We start from the raw sequence: 15,675 nt of genomic DNA on the forward strand, positions 1-15,675 counted from the left end.
CACACACATACACACACACAACACACACACGCACAAAACACACGCACACACAACACAAAAACACACACATCCGCACACTCCCGAAGAACACCGCGCTCCTCATTTGAAAGGGAAATATTAGTTAACGTTTCCCATCTCCTGCACCACAGGGGGCTGCTAATTGCTGCCCGAGATATGCATCAATTTCCAGCAAAATGTATTCCTGTCAGGCACGGCTTAGGGCAGCCTCGCCATGGCCCCAGCCCCCATGCTGCGCCTGGCTAATACGTCTTAATCAGGCAGCCCTCTGTAAGCGCTCACCGTTTGCCCTCTCTGTGAGAGGCGAGAGAGAGGGGGAGGAGCCAGTCTTAATCTGAGGTACAGGGAAGGACAGAAAGGTGAAAGGTGTATGTGTGCGTGTGTGTGTGAGGGCTGTGGGGGGGGGGGGGGGGGGGGGGGGGGCTCCACACAAGGTGCTGCTATTCAATTCAATTCATTTTATTTGCTCAAGTAGGGACAGTGTACACTGATAAACATTTTAAAACAAAAATGTAAATGCACTACAACTGCAGCCAAGAGGCCGATGATGTTGTCCTCTCTGACTCAACGCCATGCTCCGTCTCCACGGCGACGGCTCATTTACTGTACAGTCGTCATGGACACCAGATCCGCTATCCGGCGTATGGCGCCGGCGTCATTGCCCGGGACCAGCAGTGTTGAGGCCCGGGACTCTGACACCTCCACCACCAACTCACCATGTTGAGCTGTCCAATACAAAGATGGAGGAGGATGGAGAATGCTTTGCTCTGCATCACGTCCACAGCTGAGCGTGAATGTGAGCGCGCTCAGCAGCGCCAGGTCCTCGGGGGGGATCCTCCTCAACATCAGCCTCGGCTTAGAGACACAGAGACCATCTAGAGCAGCTGCCGGCTGCAGACCTCCCTACCTGCTGCAGACCTCCCTACCTGCTGCAGACCTCCCTACCTGCTGCAGACCTCCCTACCTGCTGCAGACCTCCCTACCTGCTGCAGACCTCCCTACCTGCTGCAGATCTCCAGTACCTGCTGCAGACCTCCCTACCTGCTGCAGACCTCCCTACCTGCTGCAGACCTCCCTACCTGCTGCAGATCTCCAGTACCTGCTGCAGACCTCCCTACCTGCTGCAGACCTCCCTACCTGCTGCAGACCTCCCTACCTGCTGCAGACCTCCCTACCTGCTGCAGACCTCCCTACCTGCTGCAGACCTCCCTACCTGCTGCAGACCTCCTTACCTGCTGCAGACCTCCCTACCTGCTGCAGACCTCCTTACCTGCTGCAGACCTCCCTACCTGCTGCAGACCTCCCTACCTGCTGCAGACCAGAGAGAGAGAGAGGGGGGGGGGGGGGGGGAGGTAGAGGGAGAGAGCAGAACCTCTATATCAGCTACCACTACGGCCCTCCAGATGTTGAGGCTGACACACTTCACAAATTTGAGTTGCATGATGGGGGAGAGTCCAGTGTGTGTGTGTGTGTGTGCGCGCGTGTGTGTGTAATAGATGTTTTGACTGGCACGTCGAAGGTAATTGAGTCGTAGGTAGAGAGTGAACTTGCCAGCTGTCAGTTTCTTATGAGGTGAATCCATCAAAATGCCGCTCTACCCAGACAGGCAGCCCTGTTTGTGAGTTTGCGTGTGTGTAATGAATAAAGAGTGCGCTTCTCAACACCAACAACTCTTATACTGTTATTGTAATCTTATTCACGCTGATTCTATCAGCAGTAAGGGCTCTATGGAGTGTCTCTGTTTTGTGCAATGTGCAATCTGTTCTCGGGGCGTCTGTAGCTCAGTTGGTAGAGCCGGTCGTTTAGTGATCGAAGGGTCGGTGGTTCGAATCCCAGCTCCGACTGTCCACATGTCGAAGTGTCCTTGAGCAAGACCTAACCTAAACCCAAATTGCTCCCAATGAGCAGGTTAGCACCTTGCATGGCAGCTACCGCCATTGGAGTGTGAATGTGTGTGAATTGGTGAATGAGAGGCCATTGTAAAGCGCTTTGAGTGCCGCTAAGGTGGAAAAGCGCTATATAAGTGTGGTCCATTTACCATTTTACCATTTCTCTAGATCTCTATACAGAGGGACACAGAGAGATGTCATCCATGTAATCAAATCAGACGTCCCGGATCTTAATGACGCGTGTGTCCCCCGCACCGGGATGCTTGCCACGTCGTGACCCTTGAACTTCCTGTCATCCTGCATTGATGGCTGTCGACCCCGGTTGACCTTGCCTCCAGGCCGCAGCTGAGACTGAGGGAGGTGCGTGCGACAGCAGGCGGGCTTTGGGGGGAGGGTCTTGCTTTTTTCTCATTGGCCCCCGGCTGGGATGACATCATCCCTCTCTTTAGCCGCAGTGGTGGACCCACACGGTAACTACACAACGCTGTGTCGGTGTAATAACACAACAATCTACCGATCGTTAGCGTGGCATAGTTGCCTAAGTCAAATTTTATCTTGTATTTTGTATGTAGCGTCAAAAATGCCTAAGTCAAGTCGATGACTTAGGCGGATAATGATTTTGGAATATAACAAGCATTCTGATTGGAATAGGCCATTGGAAAAGGACATAGGCAATAATGCATGGTGAAGCAGCGGTGTTAGGAGAGTAGAGTTAGGCAGGAATATCAATTTGGCCAAAATATGACTTAGGCAATTATGCTATGCAGTTAACGTGATGCAACAATGTCACAAAGGTAGTGAGAGTGATATTAAGCGCATGTTAAACGCAGCTGCACCCGAGCTGAACCGTGTGTTACTCAGAGGGGGGGGGGGGGGGGGGCTGAACCCTCAGTGTGTGTTACTCAGAAGGGGGGGGCAGGAGCTGAACCCTCAGTGTGTGTTACTCAGAAGGGGGGGGCAGGAGCTGAACCCTCAGTGTGTGTTACTCAGAGGGGGGGGGGGGGGAGCTGAACCCTCAGTGTGTGTTACTCAGAAGGGGGGGGCAGGAGCTGAACCCTCAGTGTGTGTTACTCAGAGGGGGGGGCAGGAGCTGAACCCTCAGTGTGTGTTACTCAGAGGGGGGGGGGGGGGGGAGCTGAACCCTCAGTGTGTGTTACTCAGAGGGGGGGGGGGGGGGGGGAGCTGAACCCTCAGTGTGTGTTACTCAGAGGGGGGGGGGGGGAGCTGAACCCTCAGCGTGTGTTACTCAGAGGGGGGGGGGGGGGGAGCTGAACCCTCAGTGTGTGTTACTCAGAGGGGGGGGCAGGAGCTGAACCCTCAGCGTGTGTTACTCAGAGGGGGGGGGGGGGGAGCTGAACCCTCAGTGTGTGTTACTCAGAAGGGGGGGGGGAGCTGAACCCTCAGTGTGTATTACTCAGAGGGGGGAGCTGAACCCTCAGTGTGTATTACTCAGAGGGGGGGGGGCAGGAGCTGAACCCTCAGTGTGTGTTACTCAGAGGAAGGGGGGGGGCTGAACCCTCAGTGTGTGTTACTCAGAGGGGGGGGGGCAGGAGCTGAACTGTGTGTTACTCAGAGGAAGGGGGGGGGCTGAACCCTCAGCGTGTGTTACTCAGAGGGGGGGGGGGGAGCTGAACCCTCAGCGTGTATTACTCAGAGGGGGGGGGGGCTGAACCCTCAGCGTGTGTTACTCAGAGGGGGGGGGGGGGGGGGGGGGGCAGGAGCGGGCCCAGTCTCAATGTTCTCATTCCGGACATCGCTGTTTCAGAATCAGTTAAGCCGGGTTTGAGGACAGTTCTGATTGGTCGACAGTTGCCGTTTGGTTCAGCCAGTAATCTGCCTGTCTTCTACAAGGTCCGAGCAGCAGAGGGCTGCGATGCCAGACACAGCACAGCTGACACAAAGCATCATGGGAGGAGTAGTTTTGCGACCCTTCATTTCTTTTGAAATGCCATATTGTTCCATAACAATATTGATACTACTAGTAACTACTCACACTACCAACAACCACTTCTACCTTTAATACTACTACAACCAATGAGAATCCTGCTACAACAATTTCTCAGCAGCATTTTTGAGCAGAAAATTTCAGCTTCCCGAATACAAAATGAAGCAGTTTCAGGGTTTCCTCTACGTCTGAGTTCTAATCTCTGGTAACGCTCTGGTGACCTGCAGCCCAGTCATCCTGGGTTGTCGCATTCTTGTTGGAAAATAAGAGTGCGTGCGTGCGGATATATCTGCTTCTTCTCCAGCTCTCCCTTTCATAGTGAGGGCCAACAAGAGGGCAGGAGAGAGATCGAGCACAGCGAGTCACACGCCCGCTAACCGGAGCTGGATCCCTTCTAATTGGACTGTTGTCTGTTGACTATTTCTATACTGAGAAAGCATTTGCTGTTGCTGTCTTTTGAATTATCTCTCTCTCTCTCTCTCTCTCTCTCTCTCCCCCTCCCCAATCCCAGCTACGCTGCCTGTTATGAACTATTCTAATGAGTCTCCCGCTCTCAAGGGCTTCTGCAGGCTCCTGTTGTCGGTGGCTCCTAGGTAAACCCTGAACACACACTTCCTCTGTGTTCCTCTCATCCAGCTCACCCCCTAATTCATCTGCTCACATCAAGAAGAAGATACAGTAGAGGAGCATGAGATCAGAGCATCTCTCTTCTGGGAGAGCACTTACTGAAATCACCACAGGAACACTTAGCACCTTGAACTACACTTTAAGTGTCATATGATACGATTGTTCTACCTGCATGTGTATTGTACTACCTGCATGTGTATGGTACTACTTGTATTTGTATGTATTACAGTTTTTCACAATTGCTAAGACACATTTCTTGACACCCTCCACCCTTTTCTCAACACTGTAAGAAAAACTATTTTCAAACTACATTCACAAAACCTCTGACTCTTCTTGCAAAACCAAACAATCGTCCCAAAACAATTTCATCTGTACTCAAAACCAAACAATGTTGTCGGATCGAACCCCAAGCCAGTCAAAATTAAAAACACCACTGAGCAGTCATTACACACTACATCAAAGAATGGAAAACACAATGTTCAGTGCATGTAGCTGCAGAAAAAACTTGCACTTGCATACAGTAAAAATAAAGAAAAAGGACAAAGACAAAATATGAATGAGAAGCACAAAATCAAACTCAACAAGTGCTTCCTCTTTGGGCCTCAGCATCGCGTCAGGCCACAGGACTTCATCCACATCACAGCACATTCTCCCTAGCCAGGCAACGGGGGAAGAACTCACGTGTGCCGGATCCAGTATTATGTACAGTATTTTTGTACAGCACATTTCATACACAGAGGCAACACAATGTGCTTTACAGACAGGAAGGGAGAGGGTAATGTACATACAATGATCCTACCCCTAATTTTCCAGAGGGAAGCAAATAAACAGTTTTCATCCCATGGCCTGCAGGAGATTTCCTCTGGTGTAGGGTTCTCCGGTGTAGGGTTCTCTGGTGTCGGTTCTCTGGTGTAGGGTTCCCTGGTGAAGGGTTCTCCGGTGTAGGGTTCTCTGGTGTAGGGTTCTCTGGTGTAGGGTTCTCCGGTGTAGGGTTCTCTGGTGTAGGGTTCTCTGGTGTAGGGTTCTCCGGTGTAGGGTTCTCTGGTGTAGGGTTCCCTGGTGTAAGGTTCCCTGGTGTAGGGTTCCCTGGTGTAGGGTTCCCTGGTGTAGGGTTCTCTGGTGTAGGGTTCTCCGGTGTAGGGTTCTCCGGTGTAGGGTTCCCTGGTGTAGGGTTCTCTGGTGTAGGGTTCCCTGGTGTAGGGTTCTCTGGTGTAGGGTTCCCTGGTGTAAGGTTCCCTGGTGTAGGGTTCCCTGGTGTAGGGTTCTCTGGTGTAGGGTTCCCTGGTGTAAGGTTCCCTGGTGTAGGGTTCCCTGGTGTAGGGTTCTCTGGTGTAGGGTTCTCTGGTGTAGGGTTCTCTGGTGTAGGGTTCTCCGGTGTAGGGTTCTCTGGTGTAGGGTTCTCTGGTGTAGGGTTCTCCGGTGTAGGGTTCTCTGGTGTAGGGTTGCCTGGTGTAGGGTTCCCTGGTGTAGGGTTCTCCGGTGTAGGGTTCTCTGATGAAGGGTTCCCTGGTGTAGGGTTCTCTGGTGTAGGGTTCCCTGGTGTAGGGTTCCCTGGTGTAGGGTTCCCTGGTGTAGGGTTCTCCGGTGTAGGGTTCTCTGGTGTAGGGTTCTCTGGTGTAGGGTTCTCTGGTGTAGGGTTCCCTGGTGTAGGGTTCTCTGGTGTAGGGTTCTCTGGTGTAGGGTTCCCTGGTGTAAGGTTCCCTGGTGTAGGGTTCCCTGGTGTAGGGTTCTCTGGTGTAGGGTTCTCTGGTGTAGGGTTCTCTGGTGTAGGGTTCTCCGGTGTAGGGTTCTCTGGTGTAGGGTTCTCTGGTGTAGGGTTCTCCGGTGTAGGGTTCTCTGGTGTAGGGTTGCCTGGTGTAGGGTTCCCTGGTGTAGGGTTCTCCGGTGTAGGGTTCTCTGATGAAGGGTTCCCTGGTGTAGGGTTCTCTGGTGTAGGGTTCCCTGGTGTAGGGTTCCCTGGTGTAGGGTTCCCTGGTGTAGGGTTCTCTGGTGTAGGGTTCTCCGGTGTAGGGTTCTCTGGTGTAGGGTTCTCTGGTGTAGGGTTCCCTGGTGTAAGGTTCCCTGGTGTAGGGTTCCCTGGTGTAGGGTTCCCTGGTGTAGGGTTCTCTGGTGTAGGGTTCCCTGGTGTAGGGTTCCCTGGTGTAGGGTTCCCTGGTGTAGGGTTCTCTGGTGTAGGGTTCTCGGTCATAAACCTTCCACCGCCATGAAGAGAAGAACTCTTCTATTGCGTTGAGGAAAGGGGAGTACGGTGGAAAGCAAACACTGAGCAACTCTTGCTGGTTGATGTTGAACCACTCTCAGATCTGGACGGTGTGGTGGAACCACTCTCAGATCTGGACGGTGTGGTGGAACCACTCTCAGATCTGGACGGTGTGGTGGAACCACTCTCAGATCTAGACGCTGTGGTGAAAACTGACACAAGGACAGACAGGATGCTCTGCCTGTTCTTTTAGAAAGAAGATGCACTTGTGAGTTCTGGCAAGTAGTAGTACATTGGCTCTTCCTACGTTAAATGCAATTATTGTTAGTCGCTTTGGATAAAAGCGTCTGCTAAATGACTGTAATGTAATGTAACGCTCATCCTGCTGCTCACGCCCAAACAACACATCTCCAAGACCACCCAGAAATGTAAGGAGACGTTGAGTGTGATATGGTTCCAAGGTGGCATGATGGTGGAGAACTCCATGATTGCCACCACGCTGGCCAGGGACTTCAACAATGACCCGTTGGCCAGTCATGTTCCGGCCTCTCCTTTTCCTATTGGTCAGATTGAACCCAGATTCATCGACAAAGACGTATTCATGGGGTCTTTCCATGGAATCCAGTTCGGACACTCTCTATAGAAATAGATAGAATAGAATAGTTTTGTAAGTGCTATAGAAAGACAGACCTGTGGTGTAGAATATTACGTATGTATGCTTAGCACCTTGCATGGCAGCTGCCGCCATTGGTGTATGAGTGTGTGTGTGAATGGGTGAATGAGAGGCCATTGTAAAGTGCTTTGAGTGCCGCTAAGGTGGAAAAGCGCTATATAAGTGCAGTCCATTTACCATATGCACTTCTCCTGATTTGCATACATTACACTGTCATGTAGCTTGACAGTACACTGTACTAGTTGGCCTGTAAACAATCAACACTGAATGTGTTTGAATGTACACGTACCTGCACATGTAAAGCATTGCTCTTTGACTCTTTCTGAGTTGCGCCAAAGGGTACTCTGTACACCTGCTTCATGCGCACCCTGCGTTTGAGGACACGCTTAATGGTAGAAAGGCTGACACTGTTGATGCTTTCAAAGTTTAAATCTTCAATAGCTCTCTGTTGTATTTCACGCAGTGTAATGGTGTTGTTTTGATGGACCATGTCAACTATGAGGGCCTCTTGCTGTTGGGAGAACGAAGGTGTGGAACTCACAAAACTGGTCCTCAGCAAGAATAGGCTCTGTGCACCAGCTCCACTACTTCCTGAAAGTCACTTGGCATCTTTATTTCCTGTCCTATATGATTGGATTAAGTGATTAATCAGGGGTGAGGCAGACCCAGCGCACACCTGATTAATCACTTAATCCAATCATATTGGACAGGAAATAAAGAAGCCAAGTGACTTTCAGGAAGTAGTGAAGCTGGTGCACAGAGCCTATTACTTTACATTTGAAAATTATTTTTTCCTTCAATGTCAGGGCGTGAGTATGGTTAGTGCCTGTTCTCCAAACTACGCCAACCTGTTTATGGGGAAGTTTGAACATGACTATGTGTATCATAATAACCCTCTTCTCCATGATCTAAAGGCTTGGCTCCGATATATAGATGATATCTACTGTATCTTCTCGGGCACTACTGAAGAACTGCAGGTTTTCCACAGTCACCTAAACTCTAAAATGGCCTCCATCAAGTTCACCTTGGAATACAGTCTAGACAGAGTGTTATTTCTGGATGTACTTGTTAGCATAAAATATATTCTCAGCACCAGTGTCTATAGAAAACAGACAGACAAAAACACACTTCTACATTATGCCAGTTACCACCCCAGTGGCCTCAAGAAGGGCCTTCCCTATAGCCAACTCCTCAGAGTGAAACACATTTGTAGTGAGGATCAGGCCTTGGACACACAAGCTCTTCAAGGCTATTCGAATCAGGTTGTCAATAGTAGCTTAGATAAAGTCAAGAACATTGACAGACACAGCCTGCTATCCTCTAAGCCCCCTACCCAGAAGGACTCCAGAGTAGTGTGTGCCACCACTTTCCCCCTATTTCTGCACAGATTAAATCATGGGTCAAGAAACACTGGCATATTCTGCCTAGCGACCCGGCTGTAGGACATTCATTTAAAAATCTCCCCATCTTTGCAAACAAACGTGCTAGCAACCTTAGGAATAAGTTGGTTAGAGCTGATTGCTAAACCCCTCCACCCAATTTTCTGTCAACCTTGCCAGGAGGAAACTTCCCCTGCGCCAGTTGTGCCCAGTGCAATTCCATGATTAAAGGAGATACTTTTATCCATCCTCATACCGGCAAGGTGTACCATATCAAACACAGGATTTCATGCGAAACTAAGTTTGTTGTTTACCTGCTCAAATGCCCCTGTGGCCTGGCTTATATAGACGAAACCAAGAGAGAGCTAAAAACCAGATTGAGCGAACACAAGAGCTGCATTAGAAATAAAGATGAGAAATCACCTGTCGCAAGGCATTTTACAGCAGCTGGCCACGATGTGTGTACGCTAAAATTTCAGGGGATTGAGGTGATTCCTCCTTTAAAAAATGGTGGCAATAGGGATCGACGCCTTCTCCAAAGAGAAGCCCTTAATAAAAGAAGACTGAGAAATCATAAGTGAGTGCTGGTATTTTCCAATCCAAGTTATATTATTGAACCTGGCACCCAATACTTTTTATTAACTTTTTATTAAAGTTGTGCGCATTTGTACGCCTTTCCGAGAACAAAGTTGTCCTTCCACCCCTCACGTGGCAGTCCTGCAATTCTACAAAAAGTGAACATGCAGTTACAAAAACATACAGCTACATTCAGTAACACACAAACAGTGATGGGCTTTCCCCCCTAGCCTCCTTTACTGTATTGGCAAAGTGATGTACTGTAAACTTTCAATGACATAAAAGCAATGACCTGTTCTCTGCTCTGAATCTCCGGATGATGGTGGACACAGTGAATCTGCTGGTGTTGGGTTGCACTCTTTCTCCTGCTTCCCTCATTGTCATTCCATGGACCAGAACATTCCATGGACAAGAACATTCTATGGACCAAAACATTCCATGGACCAGAACATTCTATGGACCAGAACATTCCATGGACCAGAACATTCCATGGACAAGAACATTCTATGGACCAAAACATTCCATGGACCAGAACATTCTATGGACCAGAACATTCCATGGACAAGAACATTCCATGGACCAGAACATTCTATGGACCAGAACATTCTATGGACCAGAACATTCCATGGACAAGAACATTCTATGGATCAGAACATTCCATGGACCAGAACATTCTATGGACCAGAACATTCCATGGACAAGAACATTCCATGGACCAGAACATTCCATGGACAAGAATATTCTATGGATCAGAACATTCTATGGACCAGAACATTCCATGGACAAGAACATTCCATGGACAAGAACATGGTCTTGTTGATGAGGCTGCTAGCTGTCGGGAAGACCCTGTTTTTGTGACCTGATGGAGTGGAGGTGAGTGGTCCAGAGAGGCTGTGACCGGGGTGGGAAGGGATCAGCCTCAATCTTTCCTGCCCACCTCATGACCCTGGAGACGTGCAGGTCCTGGAGGGATGGCAGGCTGCAGCCAATCACCCTCTCAGCAGAGCACATGATCAGTTGCAGTCTAGAGTCTTAAGATTCATCATGGGTGAAAGGTTTAAAACTCATCATTGCATGCTCAATCAAAAATTGGAGTGGCCCTCCCTTGATCTCAGAATACATCATGGAGTCTTATTTACTGTACATATAGAGCCCTCATTGCCAAATCACCTCTGGGGCGATCCCGCCTCCTCATTTCATGTTTGGAACTACCCCACTACTGTATAGCTGACACGTACCACTAGCATTAATCATCCCTACAGCTAGAATGAATTGGGGAAACACTGCTTTTCTCACTGAGGATCCTAAACTCTGGAACTCCTTTCAGAAACAAAACAAGCTCCCTTCCCTTATTCCCCTGCAAACACGTAAATCACTATAAACTGATACTTATGGGACTGTAGTTTGTAAATGCCATTGATGCTAGTCATTATCTCACTAGTTATTGTACTCTGTACCCCTGTAGCCTACATTGTCACTACTTTGTATTTTTCTAGTATTGTAGTACTGTTCGCTGATTGCAAGTTTGTACATTGTCATTGTTATCTGCACAGTCACTGTTCTTGTATTTTTCTGTATTCTGCTACTGTATTACTGTGTTGTTTGTAAGCAGGACACAAGAGACCTGGTCTCCTCCCTGTGTAAATAAAGGCTTATAATAAGGCTATCTATCTTTTGAGGACATTTAGCAACACGTTAGTGCAGCAGTAACCTTGCAGTGGAATATGATGGTTATGGTGTAGATGTTGCAATACAATCTATTTAACTTTCTCATAAAATAAGATATTCAGAAGATTCAGATACTGCGAATTTCTGTAACGCGGGTTGTGTAAAGCATGTACTAAAGACAGCTGGAAAGAGCAGAATAAAGACACGTACTTGCGCAGCATCTAGTGGACGGAGGACAGACCTTCCTGTGATGAATGTGGAACACTAGTTTTGGAACGAGTTTCAGCACGGATGTTCTCAAGGTAACACACACAAGACACATCAGAGGCGGAAGGAGCTAAGTCGAAACGGTAGCTAGCTGGCTAACGATAGCTTCTCTGCCGGGTTTTGGTATCTGCAGCCATTCGTCTAAATAGCCACATACGAATGAACAAATTCAAATGACAAGGCCTTAAAAGATGAGAGGAGGGTAAGTGTGTCATAGTGCTACCCAGCTAGCCTGGCTCTCAGTTCGGGGTCAACGTTATCGAGACATTGTAGCTAGCTAGCTATGCTAGGCTACCTAACTCAAACGTTAGCACTATATTATAGCGAACATTAGCTAGCAAGTTAGCTCACTTGGATTGGAAATGACTAACTAGGTGAGGTAGCTAGGTGTTATTTAGATAACGTACGTTAGGTTCTATGTATACCTATGTATGTATGGTACAAGGTGTGTGTGTATGTGTGTGTGTGTACAAGGTATATCTATGTATACCTTCTATGTATGTATTCTATGTATGTTTCTATGTGTTAATGCGTCCACAATGATGAGCAGTTGAGAAAACAATACACGTTAAGGTAACGACGTGGATGTCGACAGTGCTTGGTTTCAGCTGATTACCCAGTTATTATTATATTATATTATCAGATTAAATTCAGATTCAGATTATATAGGTAGGAAGGTGGGTGGGTAGGTAGGTAGGTAGGTACAGTAGGTATAGATAGGTAGGTAGGTAGGTAGGTACAGTAGGTATAGATAGGTAGGTAGGTATAGTAGGTATAGTAGGTACAGTAGGTATAGTAGGTACAGTAGGTATAGGTAGGTAGGTAGGTAGGTATAGTAGGTATAGTAGGTAGGTAGGTATAGTAGGTATAGTAGGTATAGGTAGGTAGGTAGGTAGGTACAGTAGGTAAAGGTAGGTAGGTAGGTAGCTATTAGGGCTGCTCGATTATGGCAAAAATCATAATCACGATTATTTTGATTGATATTGAGATAACGATTATTTAACACGATTATTCATTGATTTTTTTTTTTTTAATCAAAAGTTTTAACATTTTCTTAACATATCAAATTATACATTGACTTTGATAACAATTAATTTATTAAATGTTGACTTGCTTTTCTTTTTAACAATGTTCTTTGGATTAGATACATTTCTCCCATGGGAGACAGTATAGCTCTGCAGTGTAGGGTGCACTTGATTTGTGCAAAATCGTTTTATGGCGATTATTTTGTTTTAATGATCGTCGACAGCCCAGATCTTAATCTAGATTAAAATCCGATTAATCGAGCAGCCCTAGTAGCTATTGAGGAATAACCGTCTGCGTTTTTTCCTCTTACAGCTTGATCTCTAACAGATGTACCGTTACATACCATCCGAATAATATTCTGTGTGAATGGTAGCAACGTTATCACTTGCATGTACACACCGTCTTCTAAGTGCTTATGCAGTTAACCCTACATTTTAATTCATTTTAAATAAATGTCACTTATATGGCTAATCGTCTGATCTACTGCTATAGCTGAATGAATGTTTGACAGTTGTGACGTGGGTGTTAATAACCAGGTTTCGACTGATTATGCAGGTCATTGGTGCACTTAAATGAACTAGATCACTTGCTAGCTACATAGTGATGTGAATACTTCATTCAGAGCGGTTTCAGTCAGAGAGGAGCTAGAGCTAGTCAGTTATCTGGTATTGTGTAAGAGCTACGCCTACACGGACATAATCCTTTTAATGGACGAGTAGATTAAGGCCAGTCTATGGGCTGATAGGGCGATGGGGGGTGAGGGAAAGTGGTAGTGCCCGGTCGTAGCTGACTGGCCTGTGAACCTGCCTGTGATTATGTTATGCCTCAGCAAACCACCGACGTTACTTCTTCTTCTTCTTCGTTTGGGTGTAAATGTTTCACTCCCCCCCCCCCCGACGTTACTGAGACAGCAGTAGCAGCTGACATGATCAGGTAGACACGAGGAACAACCCAACTACGCCATACCGTAGCGGTAGCATTGACTAAAGTGCTGTTGTGCACTATCTGTCCCTGTGTCTAGGTGGTTCTTGGTGTGTGTGTGTGTAACTAGTACGCGAGTGTGTGTGGGTGTGTGTTTGCAGTCGCACTGCCTCTTAAGGGTGAATGATTTATAAAGACAGAGAGCTTAGTCTGGCCACAGCCTGTAGCCGCCTGGCTGAGCTGCAAACCGGGCAGAAAAAAATGACTAACTGCCTCTCCTGAAGCTGCCATGAATCAGTCTGTACCAAACCCCCTCCATCTCCACTCTCCCTCCCGCCCTCCAGAGCGAGCGTGGTGTGATCCAGGACCCCCGGCCTCTGTCCTCGCCCGCCCTCCCATGGAGAAGCCGCGTCTGTGGGGCACCCTGGAGCGCTGCGCCCTGGCGCTGGCCTCCTGGTCCTGGGGGGCGTGCCGCGTCTCCCTGCTGGCGCTCATCCTGACCTTCCACCTGCACGGCGGCGTCCTGCTGCTGGGCCTCATCCTGGCCTCGGTGGCCGGCATCCTCTACAAGTTCCAGGACGTGCTGCTCTACTTCCCCGACCAGCCCTCGTCCTCGCGCCTCTACGTGCCGGTGCCCGCCGGCGTCCCCCACGAGAGCGTCCACATCCGCACCAAGGACGGCGTGAGGCTCAACCTCATCCTGCTCCGCTACACGGGCGGCGGGGGGGACGGGGGCCCCTCCGGCGTCTCCGCCTCCACCGGCGGCGGCGGCCAGGGCGGCCCCGACGTCGCCTCCTCCTCTTCCTCCTCCACCTCACCTACCATCCTGTATTTCCACGGTAACGCGGGGAACATCGGTCACCGGGTGCCCAACGCGCTGCTCATGCTGGTCAACCTGAAGGCCAACGTGGTGCTGGTGGATTACCGCGGCTACGGGAAGAGCGAGGGAGAGCCCAGCGAGGGCGGGCTGTACCTGGACGCCGAGGCCACGCTGGACTACGTCATGACCCGGCCCGACCTGGACAAGACCAAGGTGCTGCTGTTCGGCCGCTCGCTAGGGGGCGCCGTGGCGATCCGCCTCGCCTCCACCAACCCCCACCGGGTGGCGGCCATCATGGTGGAGAACACGTTCCTCAGCATCCCCCACATGGCCGCCACACTCTTCTCCTTCCTCCCCATGCGCCTGCTGCCGCTCTGGTGCTACCGGAACCAGTTCCTGTCCTACCGCCAGGTGGCGCTGTGTCGCATGCCGTCGCTGTTCATCTCGGGCCTGTCGGACCAGCTCATCCCGCCCGTCATGATGAAGCAGCTCTACGAGCTGTCGCCCTCGCGGACTAAGCGCTTGGCCATCTTCCCCGAGGGCACGCACAACGACACCTGGCAGTGCCAGGGCTACTTCCCCGCCCTAGAGCAGTTCGTCAGAGACCTGCAGAAGAGCCACGCCCGCGAGGAGAGCGTCCAGTCCACGGCCAGCGTCACCATCATCTAGAGAGGAGGGAGTCCAGAGATGACCCCTAGCTGCCCCCTGCTGTGATAGAAGAGAGAAGAGTGGTGGTTTGGGCTGGGAGGAGGGAGGGAGGGAGGGGAGGTCTAGACCTCATCCGGAGACCCCTGCCCCCCCTCCTCTACGAGGCGTGTGGGGGTGGGGGGGTGTGTAGCCAAGCCTGTACACCAGTAGTGAGTACTAACTGAGCACTGTCTGATTTCTAACTTGACAGCATGGACTGATCAGACATGATCTATGTCGGGGTGGGTTTTACCAAGGCTGGGCTGGGCTGGGCTGAATTAGGCTGGCCCGGGGATAGAATGTACATTATTACACCATCTGCTTTACTTTCCCCTTACTACATGTCCGTGTGTGTCTGCTGTACTTTCCTATTTCCTGTGTGTGTGTGTGTGTGTGTGTGTGTGTGTGTGTGTGTGTGTGTGTGTGTGTGTGTGTGTGTGTGTGTGTGTGTGTGTGTGTGTGTGTGTGTGTGTGTGTGTGTGTGTGTGTGTGTGTGTGTGTGTCTGTCAGATCCAACTGGACGCCTGCGGAGGTCTGGGAGGAAATGGGTGATGTCACTCATATGCCCTGGTGGGTGAGAATTGTGAACATATTTAATATGCCCTTCGGTGAAAAACTCACATATACTAAACTCACTAAACTTATGTTCATTCTTCATACTTGTAAGACATTAAGGAACTTTTATAATGAGAAATGAGAACATCCCTAGACGGGCATACACCTGCATTACAGTAATGCAATGATGGTTGCCTAATAGAATCATCTCCCTAGACCTTAAATACAAATACAATACAAAATGTTTGACTGATCCATTGATATTTCAGTAATTAAATAAATATGTTTTGGCTGATGTAAGGCGGTTAAAACTAAGACCTTAGTTGGAGATTCTTTTTTTAAGGCTAAAGTGTGACGATCCTTTAGGGCGACGTCAATACACGGATGGATACGAGACATCTGATTGGATAGGAGCGCAGCGTGG

The 15,675-nt window shown here is 49.3% G+C and overlaps 1 protein-coding gene across 1 annotated transcript; it reads left to right on the plus strand.

Moving 5' to 3' along the window:
• Window positions 1–11,311: 11,311 nt before the first annotated feature.
• On the plus strand, window positions 11,312–14,706 carry LOC311313526 (protein ABHD13-like). The gene is made up of 2 exons (XM_084443668.1): window positions 11,312–11,444; window positions 13,534–14,706. Exon 2 carries the CDS (start codon window positions 13,587–13,589, stop codon window positions 14,676–14,678), a length of 1,092 nt encoding a protein of 363 aa, XP_084299794.1. The 5' UTR covers window positions 11,312–11,444; window positions 13,534–13,586; the 3' UTR covers window positions 14,679–14,706.
• Window positions 14,707–15,675: the final 969 nt, after the last annotated feature.

This window comes from Borostomias antarcticus (assembly GCF_949987555.1).
Source record: "Borostomias antarcticus genome assembly, chromosome: 9".
In the NCBI taxonomy this organism is placed as follows: domain Eukaryota; kingdom Metazoa; phylum Chordata; class Actinopteri; order Stomiiformes; family Stomiidae; genus Borostomias; species Borostomias antarcticus.

Bases quoted from the DNA above. Each gene is read 5' to 3' on its own strand.
- LOC311313526 (XM_084443668.1), top strand. From the start codon at position 13,587: ATGGAGAAGCCGCGTCTGTGGGGCACCCTGGAGCGCTGCGCCCTGGCG.